Source organism: Tachyglossus aculeatus (genome assembly GCF_015852505.1).
Source record: "Tachyglossus aculeatus isolate mTacAcu1 chromosome 12 unlocalized genomic scaffold, mTacAcu1.pri SUPER_6_unloc_3, whole genome shotgun sequence".
Taxonomy (NCBI): domain Eukaryota; kingdom Metazoa; phylum Chordata; class Mammalia; order Monotremata; family Tachyglossidae; genus Tachyglossus; species Tachyglossus aculeatus.
In genome coordinates this window covers 3,712,198-3,730,367 of record NW_024044830.1, presented here as the reverse complement: position 1 = coordinate 3,730,367, position 18,170 = coordinate 3,712,198, and the positions used below count along the sequence as shown (strand labels likewise).

Below are 18,170 nucleotides of genomic sequence, written 5' to 3'. Positions count from 1 at the left end.
ACAGGGACGGGGGCCCAGAGCCCAGAGATGAAGCGGGGACTGCAGGAATGCAGCCTCGAAACCGTGGCTGAGTTCTTCCTTGGGACGAGACAGTTATGCCGGTATTGGCCTGGAGGGGTTGGGGGGTTTCATCCGCCAGCACTCTGCTGTCCCACTCTTAAACAGGACCTTCTGACTGGGCCCTGCTTTCTGGCTTCAGCCATTTTTTGCTGAATTGTACCATCCAAGTGCTTAGTACACTGTTCTGTAATAATAATAATAATAATAACAATAATAATAATAATAATAATAATAATGTCATTCATTAAGCGCTTACTATGTGCAAAGCACTGTTCTAAGCGCTGGGGAGGTTATAAGGTGATCAGGTCTTCCCACGAGGCGGCGCATAGTCTTGATCCCCATTTTACAGATGAGGTAACTGAGGCACAGATAAGTTGTGACTTGCACAAAGACATGCAGCTGACACTTGGCAGAGTCAGGATTTGAACCCATGACCTCTGACTCCAAAGTCTGTGCTCTTACCACTGAACCACGCTGCTTCTCTTCTGTACACAGTAAGCGCTCAATAAATACGATTTAATGAATGAATGAATTTGTGCCTGGACTCCAGCTGTTAATATCAGCACTGGTCCCACTCAGGAACTGCCCTAGGGGATTCACAGCCATCAGGTCTTTCCTAAACCCTTCCCAGGAGGAAACTACACAATCCCAATCCACTAGTATCATTAACTGTGTGCAGTTCTCCGTGCTAAACGCTGACAAATTGAAAACAAACAAACAAACAAAAAACCACAATAGAAGTAGGAGACAAGGAGTTTACAATCTAGTCAAGAAACAGACCCAAAATGAATTACGGATAAAATAGGAAAATATATTTATGAGAAGTTAAGGATTTAAATAGAAGATCTCATATAGTACTAGTAATTACAAGCTCTTCCAGAGAAAAGTGAGCTGCACTATTCCTCATCCAATCAATCAGCCAATCAGTGGTATTTATTGAGTTCTTAATGAGAAGTGCTACATTATTGAGATACTACAATAGAATAAACAAACACATTCCCTCTCCTCAAGAATATTGCAGTCTAATGAGGAAAGAAGGTATGAGAAAAATGAGAAATAGCATGTCCTAGTGGAAAAAACACAGGCCTGGAAGTTCCAGGACCCAGGTCTAATCCCTGCTCATCAACTTGACTGCTGTGTAATTTTGTGTCACTTACCTTCTCTCTGCCTCACTTTCCTTAGCTGTGCAATGCAGATTAAGTACCTGCTCTACCTCCAAAATAGACTGTGAGCTTAGTGTGGAACAGGGACTGCATTTGACCTGATGGTCTTATATTTACCCTAGTGCTTAGTACAGTGTTTGGCACCCAATAAGCAATAAACAAATACAACAACAACAACAATAATAAAAATAATAATAGCAGTAATCATAATTTACCACTAAATGGTCAGATTAAATAATCTAATGCAGAGCTGAATGAAGATGAATGCACAAGTGCTGAAGATGGTTTTAAAGTCATCTGTGCAAAAGGTCGTTCAGCTTAAAATGAAGGGAGATCAATTGGGAGAGACTAAACTGATATGAACAGAAGTGCTGTGTGTTGTTGGAATTGAATAAATCCTGAGGTGGCAATTAGGAGGGTGAGACCGAAGTAAAAAAAAATTAAATAGGGAAGAACTCCTGGAAGAAGAGGGATTTCAGAAGGGCTTTTAAAACTGAGAGTTGCAGTCTGGCAGATATGAAATGTGAGGGAGCTCAAGGCAGGAGAAAGGGCATGGAGCCAGGGAAGGAGCAAAAACCACACTTCACATTGGACCTGTGGTACTCCATCCACTTCGGCACCGACCTGGAGAGCAAACCTCAGAACGCCTCTATCACGTGGAAGGAAAGGACAACATTCCCCTCTGAATGGTGGAGGGCAGAAGGGCCAGAGTAGCAGGGAGACCTGGCCAGGTGTGGGATTTCCAGGAGGGTGGATGCGGCAGCACAAAGAGGGCTGGAGAACGTCCAGGTCCAGCAGATGACGGGCTGCAGATGAAGCATTAAGCGAATGTTCATTCACCGAGTCTCTGTGGTCGACCTTTGTGCTTCCTGAAGATTTCCCTTTGGTATTTTATCGCAGATGAACCCTCACGTCCTGGAGGAAAACCCCACTCGGTGCACCGGGACCATGAAGGCCTGTTTGACCTACTCGTTCCGCAGCGTGTAGATGAAGAGGTTCAACATGGGGGGAATGGAAGTGTTAAGGACCGTTATCCCCTTGGTCATTTCCACCCTGTCCTTGGTGACGGTTTTATGTACATGAAGATGTAATTGCCAAATGTGATGGAGACCACGATCATGTGGAAGGAGCAGGTGGAAAAGGCCTTTCTCCTCTGCTGAGCGGAGGGCAGTCTCGGGATAGCGTGGATGATGGCTGTGTAGGACGCAGTCACCAGAACCAGGGTGACCAGGAACGTCCCCAAGGCCAGGAAGAACGCCATTAGCCCCAGGAACCTGGTGTACGAGCGGTAGAGCTGTAGTATGGGAGAAGAATCACAAATGAAGTGGTTGATGATATTGGAGGAGCAGAAATCATGATGGAGGAGTACGATAACTGGTGGAAAGACGACCAGGAACCCATCCAGCCAGGAGCAGAGGACCAGCAGATCGCAGAAGCCCCTGCCCATGACGGTTGTCTAGTGCAAGGGATGCCTGATGCCGATGTAGCAGTCGTAGGACATGGAGGCCAGGAGGAAGAACTCCATCACCCCCAGGAAGATGAAGAAGAATAGCTGAGTGAAGCAGTTGTAAAAGGAAATGGTTCTGTCTCCGGTGGCGATGGTGACCAGGAATCTGGGATTGCAGGCTGATATAAAGGTGATCTCCAGCGAGGAGAAACTGCGCAGGACGAAGTACATCGGGGTGAGGAGACAGGAGTCCAGCAAAGTGAGGGTGATGATGGTCAGATTCCCGGTGACGCTTAATGCATAAGTCAGGAGGAGGACGAAGAAGAGTGGAGCCTGCAGCTGGGGGTCATCAGTGAACCCCGCGAGGATGAACTTTGTCACCCCCTTACCGTTTCCCATAGTTACTTGTTCTCACTGACTGGACCTGTTGATGCAGCAGAAGCGAGAGAGGGAGTGAGAGCTGGCACAGAACCAGCCTGTGACCCAGGTGGAGAGGACAGAAACAGTGAACCTCTGCACTCTCCCTTCCTTCTTTCAGTCGTTCATTCATTCAATCGTATTTTGAGGGCTTATTATGTACAGTACTAAGCACTGTACTATGTGCTTGGGAGAGTACAATATAACAATAACAGGCACATTCCCTGACCTTAATGAGATTACTGTCATTCGCCAACACTAGCTGCAATGTACAAGTGCTGTGTCTCCCCCGTTCTAGACTGTGAGCTCGTTGTTGGATAGGGATTGTCTCTGTTGTCGAATTGCACTTTCCAATTGTTTAGTACAGTGCTCTGAACACAGTAAGCGCTCAATAAATACGATTGAATGAGTGAAGTGCCCTAAGAAGAGTAGGTGGAAGTGTCTTTGAACTATCGACCCCATCAGCCTCTTTTCCGATTTTATTGTCCTTAATTTCAATCTCTCCTTTACCAACATTTTTCTATGAATTAATCCCTCTCCCCCACAATCACCCCTGCTAGACTGTTAACTCCCTGAGTACAGGGATTTTTTATGTTATTTCTTAAAAACTTACAATGAGTCAGGCACTGTGATAAGGGCTGGGTAGATACAAGCTAATCAGTTTGGACACAGTCCATATCCCAGTGGAGCTCATAGTCTTAATCCTCATTTTACAGATGATGTACCTGAGACAGAGAGAAGTTAAATGACTTGCCCAAAGTCACACAACACAGAAGTGGCCGAGCCAGGATTGAATCCAGGTCCTTCTGACTCCCAGGTCTGGACTCTATTAACTCTGCTTTACTCTCCCAAGAGTTCGGAATCACGCTGTGCACCAATCAGGTAGGTGTTTAGTCAATTCTATGGCTTGATTAATTGACTATTAAGGGATAGATTCTAAATTAGTGCTATTAATTAATTAATTTACTGTTTGGTTGATGAGTACACCGACAGAAAATTCAGATCTATTACCTGCAGAAAGGCAGGTGGAGGAAAGGGAACATCTTTCTCGTGTCAAACAAAGACCACACAATTTTCCCACTCCGTTGGCTTTCTCGGGACTTTGACTCGGCATGCAGAGACAGAAGAGAATTTTGTGTTTCAGTCTAGTTCCACATCTTGAACATACGGAAGTAGCCTCTACCTCACCCAACTAAACTCTCAGCTTGGTAGTTGGTTGTGGGGGGGGGGGCGGAGGAAATCTCCCCCAGGCTCTCCGAGGGGAGAACACCCCACCGGTTTTCTCCAGAACTCATCCAGGATCCTGGGAAGCTCTCCCGGCTTTTGCTTTGGCAGCCATATCTCCGCTGTCGGGATCAACGGGGTGGATCATGGTTTGTCCGTATGAAGGAGTCCTACTCGATAGGCAGGTAGGCGAGAGACTCTGAAGGCCGAGAGTCAGGCTGGCTTTATCCTCTCTATTCGTGATGGGCTCTGGGAAGCCGGGGTCCACAAACCACAGCTGAGCTGCGGGAAGTCGTGCTCAGGAGCAGAAATGAATCTACGCTGATAACCACGATGGCAGACGACAGAGACTGGAGCCCTTGGAAAACAGTACGGAGAGCAGAAATAGGTGCTCAGAACAGAGCCGAGGCTAGGGCTGCTGGGACACAGCCTGGAGAGCCCTGGTTATGTTCTTTCCCCGGAAAGGGTAGAGACACTGAGTTTATCCTGAGGTAGGGAGTGGGGGAGGGACGCCTTTACGAAAGTCCAAATTAGCCCTAGCAAATTTTCCAGGAAAATATGCATCTTTTCCCTCCGTTCCCTTTCCTTCCATTTTCGCCAATGTTAAGAAGTGGTAGGAAGCTCCAGAGGGACGGTCTGATATGGTTCAGAATTTTGGACTACACGTAGCACTTCCTTTCTGCGATACTATCTAGAGTTTTGAGAAAACATATTCGTATTACTGTCTAGTTGTATCACTGGAGTATTTCTGTCGCTCTGATTCCACACTATCCAGTGCTGGAGCTAAAGCAGGTGACATGGGAATTGTCCAAGGTGTTGAGCTATACGGCCTGAGAGTCAGAAGACACAGATCCACATCGATCGAACAATTGTTTTTATTGAACACTTACTGTTAGTAGAACACTGTACTAAGGGCTTGGGAGAGTACAACACAACAATATAACAGACACATTCCTTGCCCACAACGAGCTTACAGTCTAGAGATGTAGATGGACGTTAATATAAATAAATTCCACATATATACACACATGCTGTGCTACGGTGCTTGGCAGCACGTGGTGAATAAGAAGAGCAAGTCAGGGTAATGCAGAAGGGAGGGGGAAAGGAGGAAATCAGGGCTTAGTCAGGGAAGTCCCCTTGGAGGAGATGTGCCTTCAATAAGGCTCTGAAGGTGGGAAGAATAATATTCTGTCGATCATGAAAAGTGGGGGGGGGGGGGGCCGTTCCAGGCCAAAGGCAGAACGTGGATGAGAGGTCAGTGTCTAGATAGGTGAAATCGAAGTACAGTGTATATGTTGGCAATAGAAGAGCAAAGTGTGCGGGCTGGGTTGTAGTAAGAGAGTAATGACGTGAAACATACATTCATGCATACATACACAGACATATATTCTTTTCTTTCCCTTCCTCACTCAATACTGATTTTTCCATGGCCTCTGGGTGACTGGAAAAAGAGAGATTCATCGCTGTCCAGGATCGTTCATTACATAGGATCAGCTCTGATCACTCCCACCAGCCCTCAGGTTTGAAGACAAGAAGGAGATATTAAAAACAGATACCTTAATGACTTTTTTTTCAAAGTTGAGTTCACTTGTCCTGTGAAGAGCAGTGATATCACCATTCTCTTCGCATAGCAGTTACTCTTTCTTGATACAGAAACGAAGGCAGCACTTTCAGCTACCATCATCTGAGATCATCACTGATCAGGATAAACATCTTCCCTCCAATTTAGATGTGAGCCCCATGTGGAACAGGGACCTGATAAACTTGTATTTGCCCTAGTGCTTAGAACAGTGCTTTTTTATTTGTTAATGACTCCCTTCCCCTCCTAACTGCAAGCTCGTAGTGGGCAGGGAATGTGTTTGTATATTGTTGTATTGTACTCTCCCAAGCACTTAGTGCAATGCTCTGTGCACAGTAAGTGTTCAGTAAATATGAGTGACTGACTGACTACTTCACACATAGTAAGTGTATATCAAATGCCATAAGGAAAGAGATAGATTACATTCCGCGGGTCACAGAGGTTACTTAACCTCATTTTACCTTTATCTGGGATCCATCATGGTGGAGGTAGGGATTGAAAAATGATTCAGAGGAGAAGGAATTATCTTGGCTGCCATAGGTGGAAAACAGTCGATTATCTAGGTTCTTGTACCAGTTCTGTCAGTGGTCTTTTGATCACCTCGGGCAAGTCATTCAAACACGAGTCACAGTCACACTCACAAAACTTACAAGTACATGACTAAAAAAGAAATGCACAAGGTAGTGAAAGAGGCTAATGGGACATCCCAACCACGAAAGGGAGCTATCAATACAGGAAGTCTTCCTGGAAAAAGTAGCATTTGGCTTTAAAAGCAGGTTTCAATGTGCGCTGGCTGAGGGAGGAGGGCAGGGTGTTTCCTGAAGCAAGAAGGGAGTAGGATATGGAATATTGCAGGATCGCCAGCGAGGTACATGTGGAAGGTTTTCTTGGGAAGAGGAAAAGCCACGCTCTGGGTAGGAGGCTTGGGAGAAGAGAACAGATTGGTATCGGAGAGATAGCAGCATGACAGTCCTAAAGCCAACAGAGAGGAGTTCTCATTTGAGGTGAGTAGAAATGGGTTGTTGAGAAACATGTGATTCATTGTCTGCCCACGAGGAGCTTCCACCCTAATGGGCAAGTTAGAAATAAAATATATTTATAAATGGAGTGATCAGAACAAGTGAGATTCCGCGCTCCACCACCTGCTTGCTGTGTGACCTTGAGCAAGTCACTTCACTTCCCTGTGACTCGGTTCCCTCATCTGTAAAATGGGGATTTAGACTGTGAGTCCCATGTAGGAAAGCGGCTGTGTCCAACCCGACTATCCTGTATATACCCCAGCGCTTGGAACTATGCCTGGCACATAGTAAGCACTTAACAAATACCATAATAATAATTCATTAAGCATAATTCATTCATTCACTCACTCATTCATTCTAATACTTCTGCTATTACGTCTGCTGCTACTATTACTACTACATCTGCTATGACTACTTCTATTAGTGTTACTACTTCTGCTACCACTACTGCTGCTTTGCTACTATTACTTTTATTGCTGCTACAATTATCAATCAATCACTGAGTCCATGACATTTATTGAACACTTGCAGTGTGCAAAGCGCTGTACAATGCGCTTGGGGAGGATAATACAGTAGGGTAGTTAATCATGATCCTTGACTACAAGGAGCTCACAGTCTAAAGAGGGAGACATTCGTTCAATTAAATTACAGATGGTTATGTATATGTGTGCTGTGGCACTGAAAGAGGGTCTGAATCGACCCTCTCCCTGTTCTCAGGAAGTATTTCATACCATTTGGACAGTGCAAATCTCTCCCCATTTTCGTGGTGCCCTGCCAGGCAGGACGGAATCTCACTCATCCCACTTATACTGCTGCTGCTGCAGCTGCTTCCATCATTTTGCGGAGTGGAGTGGAGTCGGAGTCCTGGGTGACTCCCTTCCTGCTAGCCTAGCAGCGGGGATGGATCTGGATCTCTGTTCTAGAGGGAAGGAAAGACATGATAGCTGAGACTGGAGAAAGCAAGCTGCTTCCCAATAGTCACAGGAAGGAGATTTGCCATTATTCCTCTCTCCCCCAGCCCCCATTTTACAAGGACAAACTTCAGCCCATTTTATAAGTTCTTCTTAATGCAGATGGGGAGGGCTGTTTAGATAACAAAGGAGACATTCCCTGGAGACGCTTATTGCAAGGCACTAATGAACTCGGCTCTCAATCTCCCCTGAGCAAAGAATTTTAATTTGGGTGGGAAAGAGGCATTGCCAGGAAAAACCCCGGAGCAGTAGTTTTGGGGATCTTGAAGGGTTCTTTCCTGGAGCTGGGGCTGGCTTCCCCAGTCCGCTCATCACCCAGTGGTCTCTGCTCTCTGGGCTACCCGTGGGGGAAAAATGGCCATTGTACTCTTAGCCGTACTGGGGCGCTGCTGTAGCAGATCCTGAGGTTGCTCTTTTGGTTTTCTTCTGCTGCTGTACTCAAGAAAGTGGAAAATAACCCTCCAGCCCTTAGTTCCACTTCATTCATTCAATCGTATTTCATTCTATCGTATTTATTGAACATAGAGCATTATACTAAGCACATGGGCTAGTACACTCCCATGTACACTAGAGAAGCAGCGTGGTTCAGAGGACAGAGCACGGGTTTGGGAGTCAGAGGTCATGGGTTCTAATCCCAACTCTGCCACTTGTCAGCTCTGTGACTTTGGGCAAGTCACTTAAATTCTCTGTTCCTCGGTTCGCTCATCTGGAAAATGGGGATTAAGACTGTGAGCCCCTTGTGGGACAACCTGATTACCTTGCATCCCCCCAGCGCTTAGAACAGTGCTTAGCACATAGTAAGCACTTAACAAATGCTATTATTATTATTATTATTATTATTATTATTACAGTATAGCGATAAACACACAAATTTCCTGCCCACAACGAGTTTACAGTCTAGAGGGAGAGAAAGGCATTAATATAAATATATAAATTACAAATATGTACATAAGTGCTGTAGGCTGGGAGTGAGGCAATGAATAAAGGAAGCAAGTCAGGGCAATGCAGAAGGGAGTGGGAGAAGAGGAAATGAGGGCTTTGTCAGGGAAGGCCACCTTGCGACGTACTCAGCGATCCCTGATCACATCAGGAAAGGTCAGTGGTGTCTACAGATTATGAGGTCTTGGAAATCTGTAATTTACTGAACAACATATCTGTAATTTATTCATTTATTGTCAATGTATGTCATCCTTTCTAGAGACTGTAAGCTCACTGTGGTCAGGGAATGTGCCTGTTGTATTGTTATATTGTTCTCTCCCAATCCCTTAGACATGTTCTGCACACATTAAGTGCTCAATAAATATGGATGACTGGAGATGTTCTGTTCCATGACTATACGTGGCAACTGCCCTCCCTACCAACTCTTTGACAATGCGGGCTACGGGGCAATAGGGGCGAGGGGCCGAGGTGGGGGGAGGGGTAGAGAGACTGTGAGTGCTCAGTGCATTGCAACCACCACTGTGGCACACAGTAGCAGCTCAGCTGTTCTTGATAAACATCAGGAACTGGCTGCTCTGCTAGATTATTATTATTAGTAGCAATAATAAACATAATAATAATTGTCGTTGTTGTTCTATCTGTTGAGAGCTTACTATGTGCCTGGCACTGTACTAAGCGCTAGGGTAGATCAAAGCAAATTGGGTTGAACACCGTCCCTGTCCCTCGTGGGGCTCGCAGTCTCAATCCTCATTTTCCAGATGACGGAATTGAGGTCCAGAGAAGTGAAGTTACGTGCCCAAGCTCACACAGCAAACAAGTGGTGGAGCTGGGATTAAAACCCATGACCTTCTGACTCCCAAACCAGTTCCCTATTCCCTACGCCATGCTGCTTCTCAAGAAAGTGAGATTGTTGAGGCAGAGAACTGCCACGTCATCATTTCCATACTTTATACCTTTATACTCAGTGGCTTCCGCTACCTGAAATTTATTTTACTGTCTGTCTCCCCCGTTAGATTGTAAGCTCTTTGAGGACATGGATCATCCTCCCCAGCATGGTGTAGTTAAGAGAGCACGGGCCTGGGAGTCAGAAGGTCATAGGTTCTAATCACGACTCTGCCACTTGTTTGCTCTACGGCCTTGGACAAGTCACTTCACTTCTGTGTGCCTCAGTCCCCTCTTCTATAAGATGAGAATTAAGGCTGTGAGCCCCATACAGGAGAGAGACTGTGACTGACCTGATTTGCTTGTATCCACCCCAACGTTTAGTACAGTGGCTGGCACATAGTAAGCACTCGACAAATATCACAATTATCATTAATATTATTACTAACTCTACCGTTCTTTTCCGAGCACTTAGTACCATACTTTAAACATAATAAATGTTCAATAAATACTATAGATTGTTTGACTATTAATTCGTGAATATTCTTACAACTGTTTAGGAATGTTCAATCAATAATAATCATTGTTAGACTGTGAGCTTCTTCAGGACAGGGATCATGTCTACTAACTCTACTGTACTCTTCCAAGAACTAATTCAGAGCCTTGCATACAATAAGTGCTCAGTCAATTCTATTGGTTGATTGATTGAATAATTGATCTATTACTCTGATTCTAGGGGATCTAAGGAGGTTTCTTGCTTCACTGTCACAGTTAAGTATGAGAGCAGGGCTGAGAGCACTGCTTTCACCTTCAAAGTGTGGAAATTGAAGTATTGGGGACAAACGTGCTACAAACATTTGGTAGGTACTAGCACACGGCAGGTGCTTAATCAGTCAATACTATTGACTGGAAAATCTGGACATTGTGGCCAGGAGGAAGAACTCGGTCTCCTCCATCAGGATAAAGAAAAACAACTATGTTACGCAACTGTTGTAAGAAATGGTCCTTTCCCCAGTGATGTTTGCAGCTAGGAATCTGGGAATGCGGTAGACATGAAGAAGATCTCCAGGAAAGAGAAAATATGCAGGAAGACGTACATGGGAGGGCAGAGACAGGAGTCAGGAAGAGGGACAGTGACGATGGTCAGATTTCCGGTGAAGTTCAACACATAAGTAAAGAGGAGAAAGGGTGACAATCAGAATATATTGATTAGTGTCATGATTTGCTCCAGAAGAATCAATCAATCAATCAATCAATCGTATTTATTGAGCGCTTACTATGTGCAGAGCACTGTACTAAGCGCTTTGGTAGTACAAATTGGCAACACACAGAGACAGTCCCTACCCCACAGTGGGCTCACAGTCTAAAAGGGGGGGGGGGGGAAGCCGAATGAACTTCGGCTTCTCAGGACCACCTCCCAACTTCTACTAGAGCTGCAAATCGAAACTCAAAATGTTCTGCCTCAACCAAGAAAACAATCCAAGATCTTTGCTTTGGGAGTGAGGCAGAGGTACATATGAAGGTAATGAAAATGTTTCTTAAGCCCTCTTTTTCAGAACAAATGTCCACTGAACTATAACGCGTCCCTCTGCTCCACTGTAAGATGGACCAACCAACCAACCAAACAAACAACCAACCAACCAACCAGCCAACCAGCCAACCAACCAACCAACCAATCAATCAATTTATTAAGCACCTACAACATGTAGATCACTGTGCCTGAAAAGAAAGAGTTAGTAGAATGAGCAGATATGATCCCTGCCCTTAAGGAGCTTAGTGTCGGACAACAAACACTGTTCCTGTTAGGCAGGAGGAAGAAGGAATGAGGATTTGTACATAAGTTGCATACACTTAATTAATATAGTGTGTGTGAGATATGGACAGAGAGGCAGTATAGCTTAATGGACAAATCATGAGCCTGTGAGTCAGAAGGTCATGGGTTCTAATCCCGGCTCTGCCACTTATCTACTGTGTGACCTTGGGCAAGTCACTTCACCTTCCCAGTAGCACTTTTGTACGGATCTTTACACTCTACTCTTTCCTCCTATTAAGAATAATAATAATAATAATAATAATAATAATAATAATGGCATTTGTTAAGCGCTTTCTAGATATCAAGCACTGTTCTAAGCTCTGGCGCAGATAAAAGACAATCAAGGTTGACATTAGTAATTGATTTTTGTGTCTGTCTCCCAGGAGAGACTGTAAGTTCCTAGAAGGCAGGGATCATATCTACTAATTCTATCATACTCTCCCAAGTGTTTGGCATTGTGCCCTACACATTAGGAGCTTAGTCAGTATGACTCATTGATTTGTTGTAAAACTTGTTGATCTGAATCCCCTGCTAGACTTCAAAGGAGAGCAGGGATTACGTTTTCTAACTTTACTGTATTCTCCCGAGTGCTTACCATAGTGCTCCACACACAATAGGAGGTCAGTACATATGACTGATTTATTGAGAGAATGATTGTGTGATTAGTCTTCCATCTCTTCTCCCACCTGCGTTCTCCCTACTCTTTCAATACCCGCAGGAGTCATTGATAAGAAACCGAACAATAGTGACAGGGTTCATTCTCCTCGGACTGATAGACGATCCAGAGTTTCAGGCTCTGCTTTTCCTTTTTCTGCTTACCACCTATGTGCTGAGCGTCGCTGGGAACCTGACCATCATCACCCTCACCCTGCTGGACTCCCGTCTCCGCACCCCTATGATGATGATGATGGCATTTATTGAGCGCTTACTATGTGCACAGCACTGTTCTAAGCGCTGGGAAGGTTACAAGGTGATCGGGTTGTCCCACGGGGGACTCACAGTCTTAATCCCCATTTTACAGATGAGGTAACTGAGGCTCAGAGAAGTTAAGTGACTTGCCCGAGGTCACACAGCAGACATGTGGCAGAGCCAGGATACGAACCCATGACCTCTGACTCCAAAGCCCGGGCTCTTTCCACTGAGCCATGCTGCTTCCCTATGTATTTCCTCCTGTGCAATTCCTCCTTCCTGGAGATCTCCTTCATGTCTGTCTTTGTCCCCAAAATGCTTACCTCCTTCCCTTTCCCACAGCACCTGTATATATGTATATATGTTTGTACGTACTTATTACTCTATTTATTTATTTATTTTGCTTGTACATATCTATTCTATTTATTTTATTTTGTTAATATGTTTGGTTGTGTTCTCTGTCTCCCCCTTCTAGACTGTGAGCCCACTTTTGGGTAGCGACTGTCTCTAAATGTTGCAAACTTGTACTTCCCAAGCTCTTAGTACAGTGCTCTGCACACAGTAAGCGCTCAATAAATACGATTGATTGGTTGATTGATTGGTCAGCATCGGAACTGGGAACAAGACCGTTAGCTTTTGATGCCTGTTTTGCACAGTTCTTCTTTGTCATCCTGCTGGGGGAGACAGAGTTCTTCCTCTTGGACGCCATGTCCTGCGGCCGTTATGTCGCAATCTGCCGGCACCTGCGTAACACGACCGTCATGAGTGGCAGCGTTTGCATCCTTCTGGTTCTCGGTTCCTGGGTGTCCAGCTTGCTTACTGTTTTTGTGCCAAACATCATGATCAGCCAGCTACCTTTCTATGGTCCCAAAGTAATCAAACATTACTGCTGCGACTACATGATATTACTGCAGCTGGTCTGCTCGGACACCCACCCCACAGAGGTGATAGTCCTTGCCTTGGCGGTGATGACACTCTTGGTCAGCCTGGTGCTAGTGACCGTTCCCTACACGGTCATTGTCCGTGCCATCCTGAGACTGCCCAACTGCTCCTCCCACATGGTCATGGTCTCCACCTCCTACAGCAGCTGCATCTTCATGTATGTCAATCCGTTTCCCAAGGAAGGCTTAGACTACAATAAGAGGGTGGCCTTGCTCCACACCTCCGTGGTTCTGTTCTCAACCCCTTCGTCTACACCCTGCGGGACCAGCAGGTCAAGCAGGCTTTCAGGGTTGTGGTAGGAAACGTACACATTTTCCATATGAAGCGAGAGTCTTGCTGGACATCAGGATGTCAAATCCCAGTATGGAGGGATCCACAAAGATGGAAGATATTAGATCAGACCATTGATTCGCGCAGCCCAGAACTCTGTGTCTCTCACTGGCCAAAGGACGATATGGAGAAATGGGGATATGAATGTCCTGGATGGTATCCATCATCATGATTATAATGCAAGCTCCTTCAGGGCAGGGAGCCTGTCTTCTCCCACTATTCTCTGCTCTCTCCAGGGCTTAGTTCAAGCAGTAGGCATTCATTTAATATTTTTGAAAGATTAATTATGAGGGGCTGACACCTAACACCCCTAGTAACTCCTTACTTAGTAACTCCTTGAGAAGCAGCGTGGCTCATTGGAAAGAGCACGGGCTGGGGAGTCAGAGGTCATGGGTTCTAAGCCTGGCTCCACCACTTGTCAGCTGTGTGACCTTGGGCAAGTCACTTAACTTCTCTGAGCCTCAGTTACCTCATCTGTAAAATGGGGATTAAGACTGTAAGCCACACGTGGGACAACCTGATCACCTTGTATCCCCCCAGCGCTTAGAACAGTGCTTGGCACATAGTAAGCACTTAACAAATACTAACATTATTATTATTATTACTGACTGTCCATCCATATATCACACTAATCCTTGACCACAGGCACACCCCCTTTACATACGAATGAGAGATTTATAATTCTTCTATAGGTAGATGGTGAACCTGACACAGTATGGAGAAGCTTCATGGCTCAGAGGAAAGAACCCGGGCTTTGTAGCCAGAGGTCATGGGTTCAAATCCCGGCTCTGCCAATTGTCAGTTGTGTGACTTTGGGCAAATCGCTTAACTTCTCTGTGCCTCAGTTTCCTCATTTGTAAAATGGGAATTAAGACTGTGAGCCCCCTGTGAGACACCTGATCACCTTGTTACCTCCCCAGCGCTTAGAACAGTGCTTTGCACATAGTAAGGGCTTAACAAATGTCTTTCTTATTATTATTGTTATTATTAAGTGCTTTAGGTTCTTGGGTTTCTGTAATTCAGTCATGAGCTTAGGTGATGCATTTTTGTCCATTTTCTCCTCAGGATCCCACTTGTTCCCAGACCCCCACCCCCACCCCAACCCCGGGGTGCTTACGTATTGATTGGTTTACTCTCTCCCTCAGCACATAATAATGATGATGACAATTGTTGAACATTTACTACGTGCGAAGCACTGTTCTATGCACTGGTTCGAGGTGATACAAGATGATCAGGTTGTCCCATGTGGGGCTCACATTCTTAATCCCCATTTTACAGACGAGGCAATTGAGGTCCAGAAAAGTGAAGTGACTTGCCCAAAGTCACACAGCTGACAAGTGGTGGAGTCCGATTAGAACCCACGACCTCTGGCTCCCAAGCCCGTACTCTTTTCACTGAGCCATGCTACTTCTCTTACATACATATATGCATCATCGATTGTACAGTTAACTTCTTTATTCTGATTAGTCTGTTGATAATGTTTTGGGGGGTTTGTCTGTTTTCAGTAGAGTGGAAGTTCCTTGTGGGAAGGAAACCTGTCTTGTAGATCTACTGTACTTTCCCAACGTTTACTACTGTGTGTTGTGCCCAGTGGGTCTCAGCAAATACTACCATACTGGTCAAGATGTTTGTCATATCCTTACTCGATTACTACTTCCCAGTCCACGCAAACCTCTCTGTCACTAGCCTCTCCCCTCCCTTGTCCACACTTCCCTCTGCTGTCCAGATCATGTTTTCTAAAACATCACGATACTTCAGCTTCTTCATCTGTAAAAACGGGTTCAATTATTGTTCTCCTTCCTATTTCGACTGTGAACCCCATGTGGAACCACAACTGTGTCTGACCCAATTACCATGTACCTACGCCAGTGCTTAGTACAGTGCTTGTCCCATAGTACGTGTAAGATAAATAAATAATAAATAAATAAATAAATATTTTGTTGTTATGGTTACTTATAAATTTTTGGGCGAAACTTTTCCATCACATATTCATCCCCACTTCACTGCTAAAGAAATCCAAGAACCAATTAACTATTCCCGAATTTTAACTTTCTCCTTCAACCCCCTGTGCCCCCAACTCCTCTTGCCACTGATGATCTATAACTTTGCTAAGTAAATTGAAATCATTATGTGTGAATTCCCTAAATTCTCCCCCATCACCTCCCTAGCTCCTTCCCACCACTGTTCTGGTGCTGTGGGGACCGTCTGCTATAAGTAATTCCTGGATAGGGCCCTGAGGAGAACTGAAGCTCAGAGTGGCAAAGTGACCTGAAGAAGATCGTACAGTAAGAGCACAGGAATTGCCAGAAAAAAGACCCCAAAGGAGGAGGCTTCGCAGTTAGGAGAAAAGGAGGGGAAACTAATGTATATGTTCAGTGATTAATTTTGATTTCAGTGATTTCAGTGATTTCTAATTGTGCATATTTGTATGTCTGTATCTTTCATTCGAATATAAGCTCCTTGTGGACAGGGATTGTGTCACTCCTTTATTCTATACCTCCCAAACACTTGGTGTCAATCAGTAGAATTTAAAGAACACTTACCCTGGACTAAGCACTATACTAAGCACTTGGGTGAGTACAATAGAGAAATGATCCCTGACCTGAAAGAATGTACAATCTAGAGGAGAAGACAGATACATATGTAAAACACAGGTGGTTGGGAAGAAATAGAGTTTAAAGATATGGTCATAAGTGCAGAGGGATCAGGCGTGGTACCCAAGTGCGAAGGTGATGCAGAAATGATGTGGTAGAAGTTTTGGGAAAATAGGGTGGCAGATTTGAGACTAATCAGGGAAGACCTCCTGGAGGAGATGTGATAAGCAGTGGCCTGCCAGTTGTAAAGTGGGAGGAAGTTCCAAGTTAGGGGGAGGGCATGATTAAGGGGTCAGTAGCAAAGATAAGCAGTACACTATAGGTGCTCAAAAATACTAATTCCACTCCTCTTCAGTGGGCCGTATGTTTAGAGTACTAATTCCATGTTGGCAGAGGAATTTTAAATTATGAATTTCTTGAGAGCTCAGTATAATGCACCATACTCAGGGGGTGCTCAATAAATGCTGATGGTGTGGCTTAATGAATACAGTACGGGCTTGGGAATCAGAAGGACCCGGGTTCTAATCCCGCCTATACCACATGTCTGCTATGTAACCTTGGGCAAGTCACTTAACTTCTCTGGGCCCCAGTTACCTCATCTGTTAAATGGGCATTAAGAGTGTGAGCCCCAGGTGGAGCAGGGACTGAGTCCCACCTGACTGATTAGTCTGTAGCTTAGCGCTTAGAACAGGGCTTAGCACATCGTAAGCACTTAACAAGTACCATAATTAATGTCATTATCTTTGCAAAGATCCTTCTCAGGGCCTCCTTGACATCTTTGTTCCTCAGGGAATATATCACGGGGTTCAACATGGGGATGATGAGGGTGTAGCACATGGCAGCCACCTTGCGACACTCAGGGGATGAAAGTGGGGTGAGGTAAACGAAAGACACGGTTCCATAGAGGAGGCTCACGACTCCCAGATGGGAGCCGCAGGTGGAGACAGCCTTCTTGCGCCCCTCAGAGGAGTGGATCTTCAGGATGGCAGGGCCAATGCAGATGTAAGAGCCCAGGATAACCAGGACGGTGGGTGGGATGATGACCGCGGCCGTGACAAAGGACATGGCCTCCTGGACGGAGGTGTCAGAACATGTGATCCGTTGGAGCGGCTGGACATCGCAGTAGAAGTGTTCAATGACCCGTGAGGCACAGAAACTCACAGAGAATGTCAAGGTAGACTGGAGAATGGAGTTGATACAGCCACAGGCATACGAGCCAACCACTATCCGGATGCAGAGGGACCGAGACATGCAGGCGGAGTAGAGGAGTGGTGAGCTGATAGTGACCAGTCTGTCGTAGGCCATGGCCGCCAGGACGAAGCCCTCGGTCACAATGGAGGTAGTAAACAGGAAGGACTGGGAAGCACAGCCCGCAAAGGAAATGAACTTACGCTGGTCCCAGAAGCTAGTCAGTGTCTTACGGGCGATGGCAGAGATGTAAGAGAGGTCAATGAAAGACAGGTTCTGAAAGAAGAAGTACATAGGAGTATGGAGCCAGAGGTCCCCTTGGATCATGGCTATCATGCCAACGTTGCCAACCAGCACAAGACAGTAGGCCACTAGGAACACAGGGAAGAGGAAGATCTGGAGTTCTGGGCTGACCCTAAAGCCAACGAAGATGAAGTAGTTTCATCCAGTTGGCTTCTCCTTCACTGCCCATCCTGGAGGTCTGCTGAGGAGCAAAGACTGTTTTAGAAGAATTTGACAGCAGAAGTGGTAATAACATTAATATAATGATAATGGTATTTATTAAGTGTTTACTAAGTACCAAGCATTGTTCTAAGCACTGGGATAGGTACAAGATAATCAGGTTGGACACAGCCCAGGTCCCACATGGAGCTCACAGTCTTAATCCCCAATTTAAAAGGTGAGGTAACAGAG

General features: G+C 45.3%; 2 protein-coding genes and 1 pseudogene across 2 annotated transcripts; 1 reads left to right on the top strand and 2 right to left on the bottom strand.

Moving 5' to 3' along the window:
• Nucleotides 1–2,265: 2,265 nt before the first annotated feature.
• On the bottom strand, nucleotides 2,266–3,069 carry LOC119921577 (olfactory receptor 6C75-like). The gene is made up of 2 exons (XM_038741704.1): nucleotides 2,830–3,069; nucleotides 2,266–2,679 (listed from the first exon to the last, which is right to left on the bottom strand). The coding sequence occupies exons 1-2, from the start codon at nucleotides 3,067–3,069 to the stop codon at nucleotides 2,266–2,268; spliced, it is 654 nt and encodes a 217-aa protein (XP_038597632.1).
• A 3,662-nt stretch (nucleotides 3,070–6,731) lies between these two features.
• On the top strand, nucleotides 6,732–13,867 carry LOC119921576 (annotated as a pseudogene).
• Nucleotides 13,868–16,480: 2,613 nt separating this feature from the next.
• LOC119921575 (olfactory receptor 9K2-like) lies at nucleotides 16,481–17,949 on the bottom strand. Its single transcript, XM_038741703.1, is given in 3 exon segments — nucleotides 16,481–16,498; nucleotides 17,013–17,919; nucleotides 17,921–17,949. Coding segments are annotated over 3 exon segments (954 nt in total).
• Nucleotides 17,950–18,170: the final 221 nt, after the last annotated feature.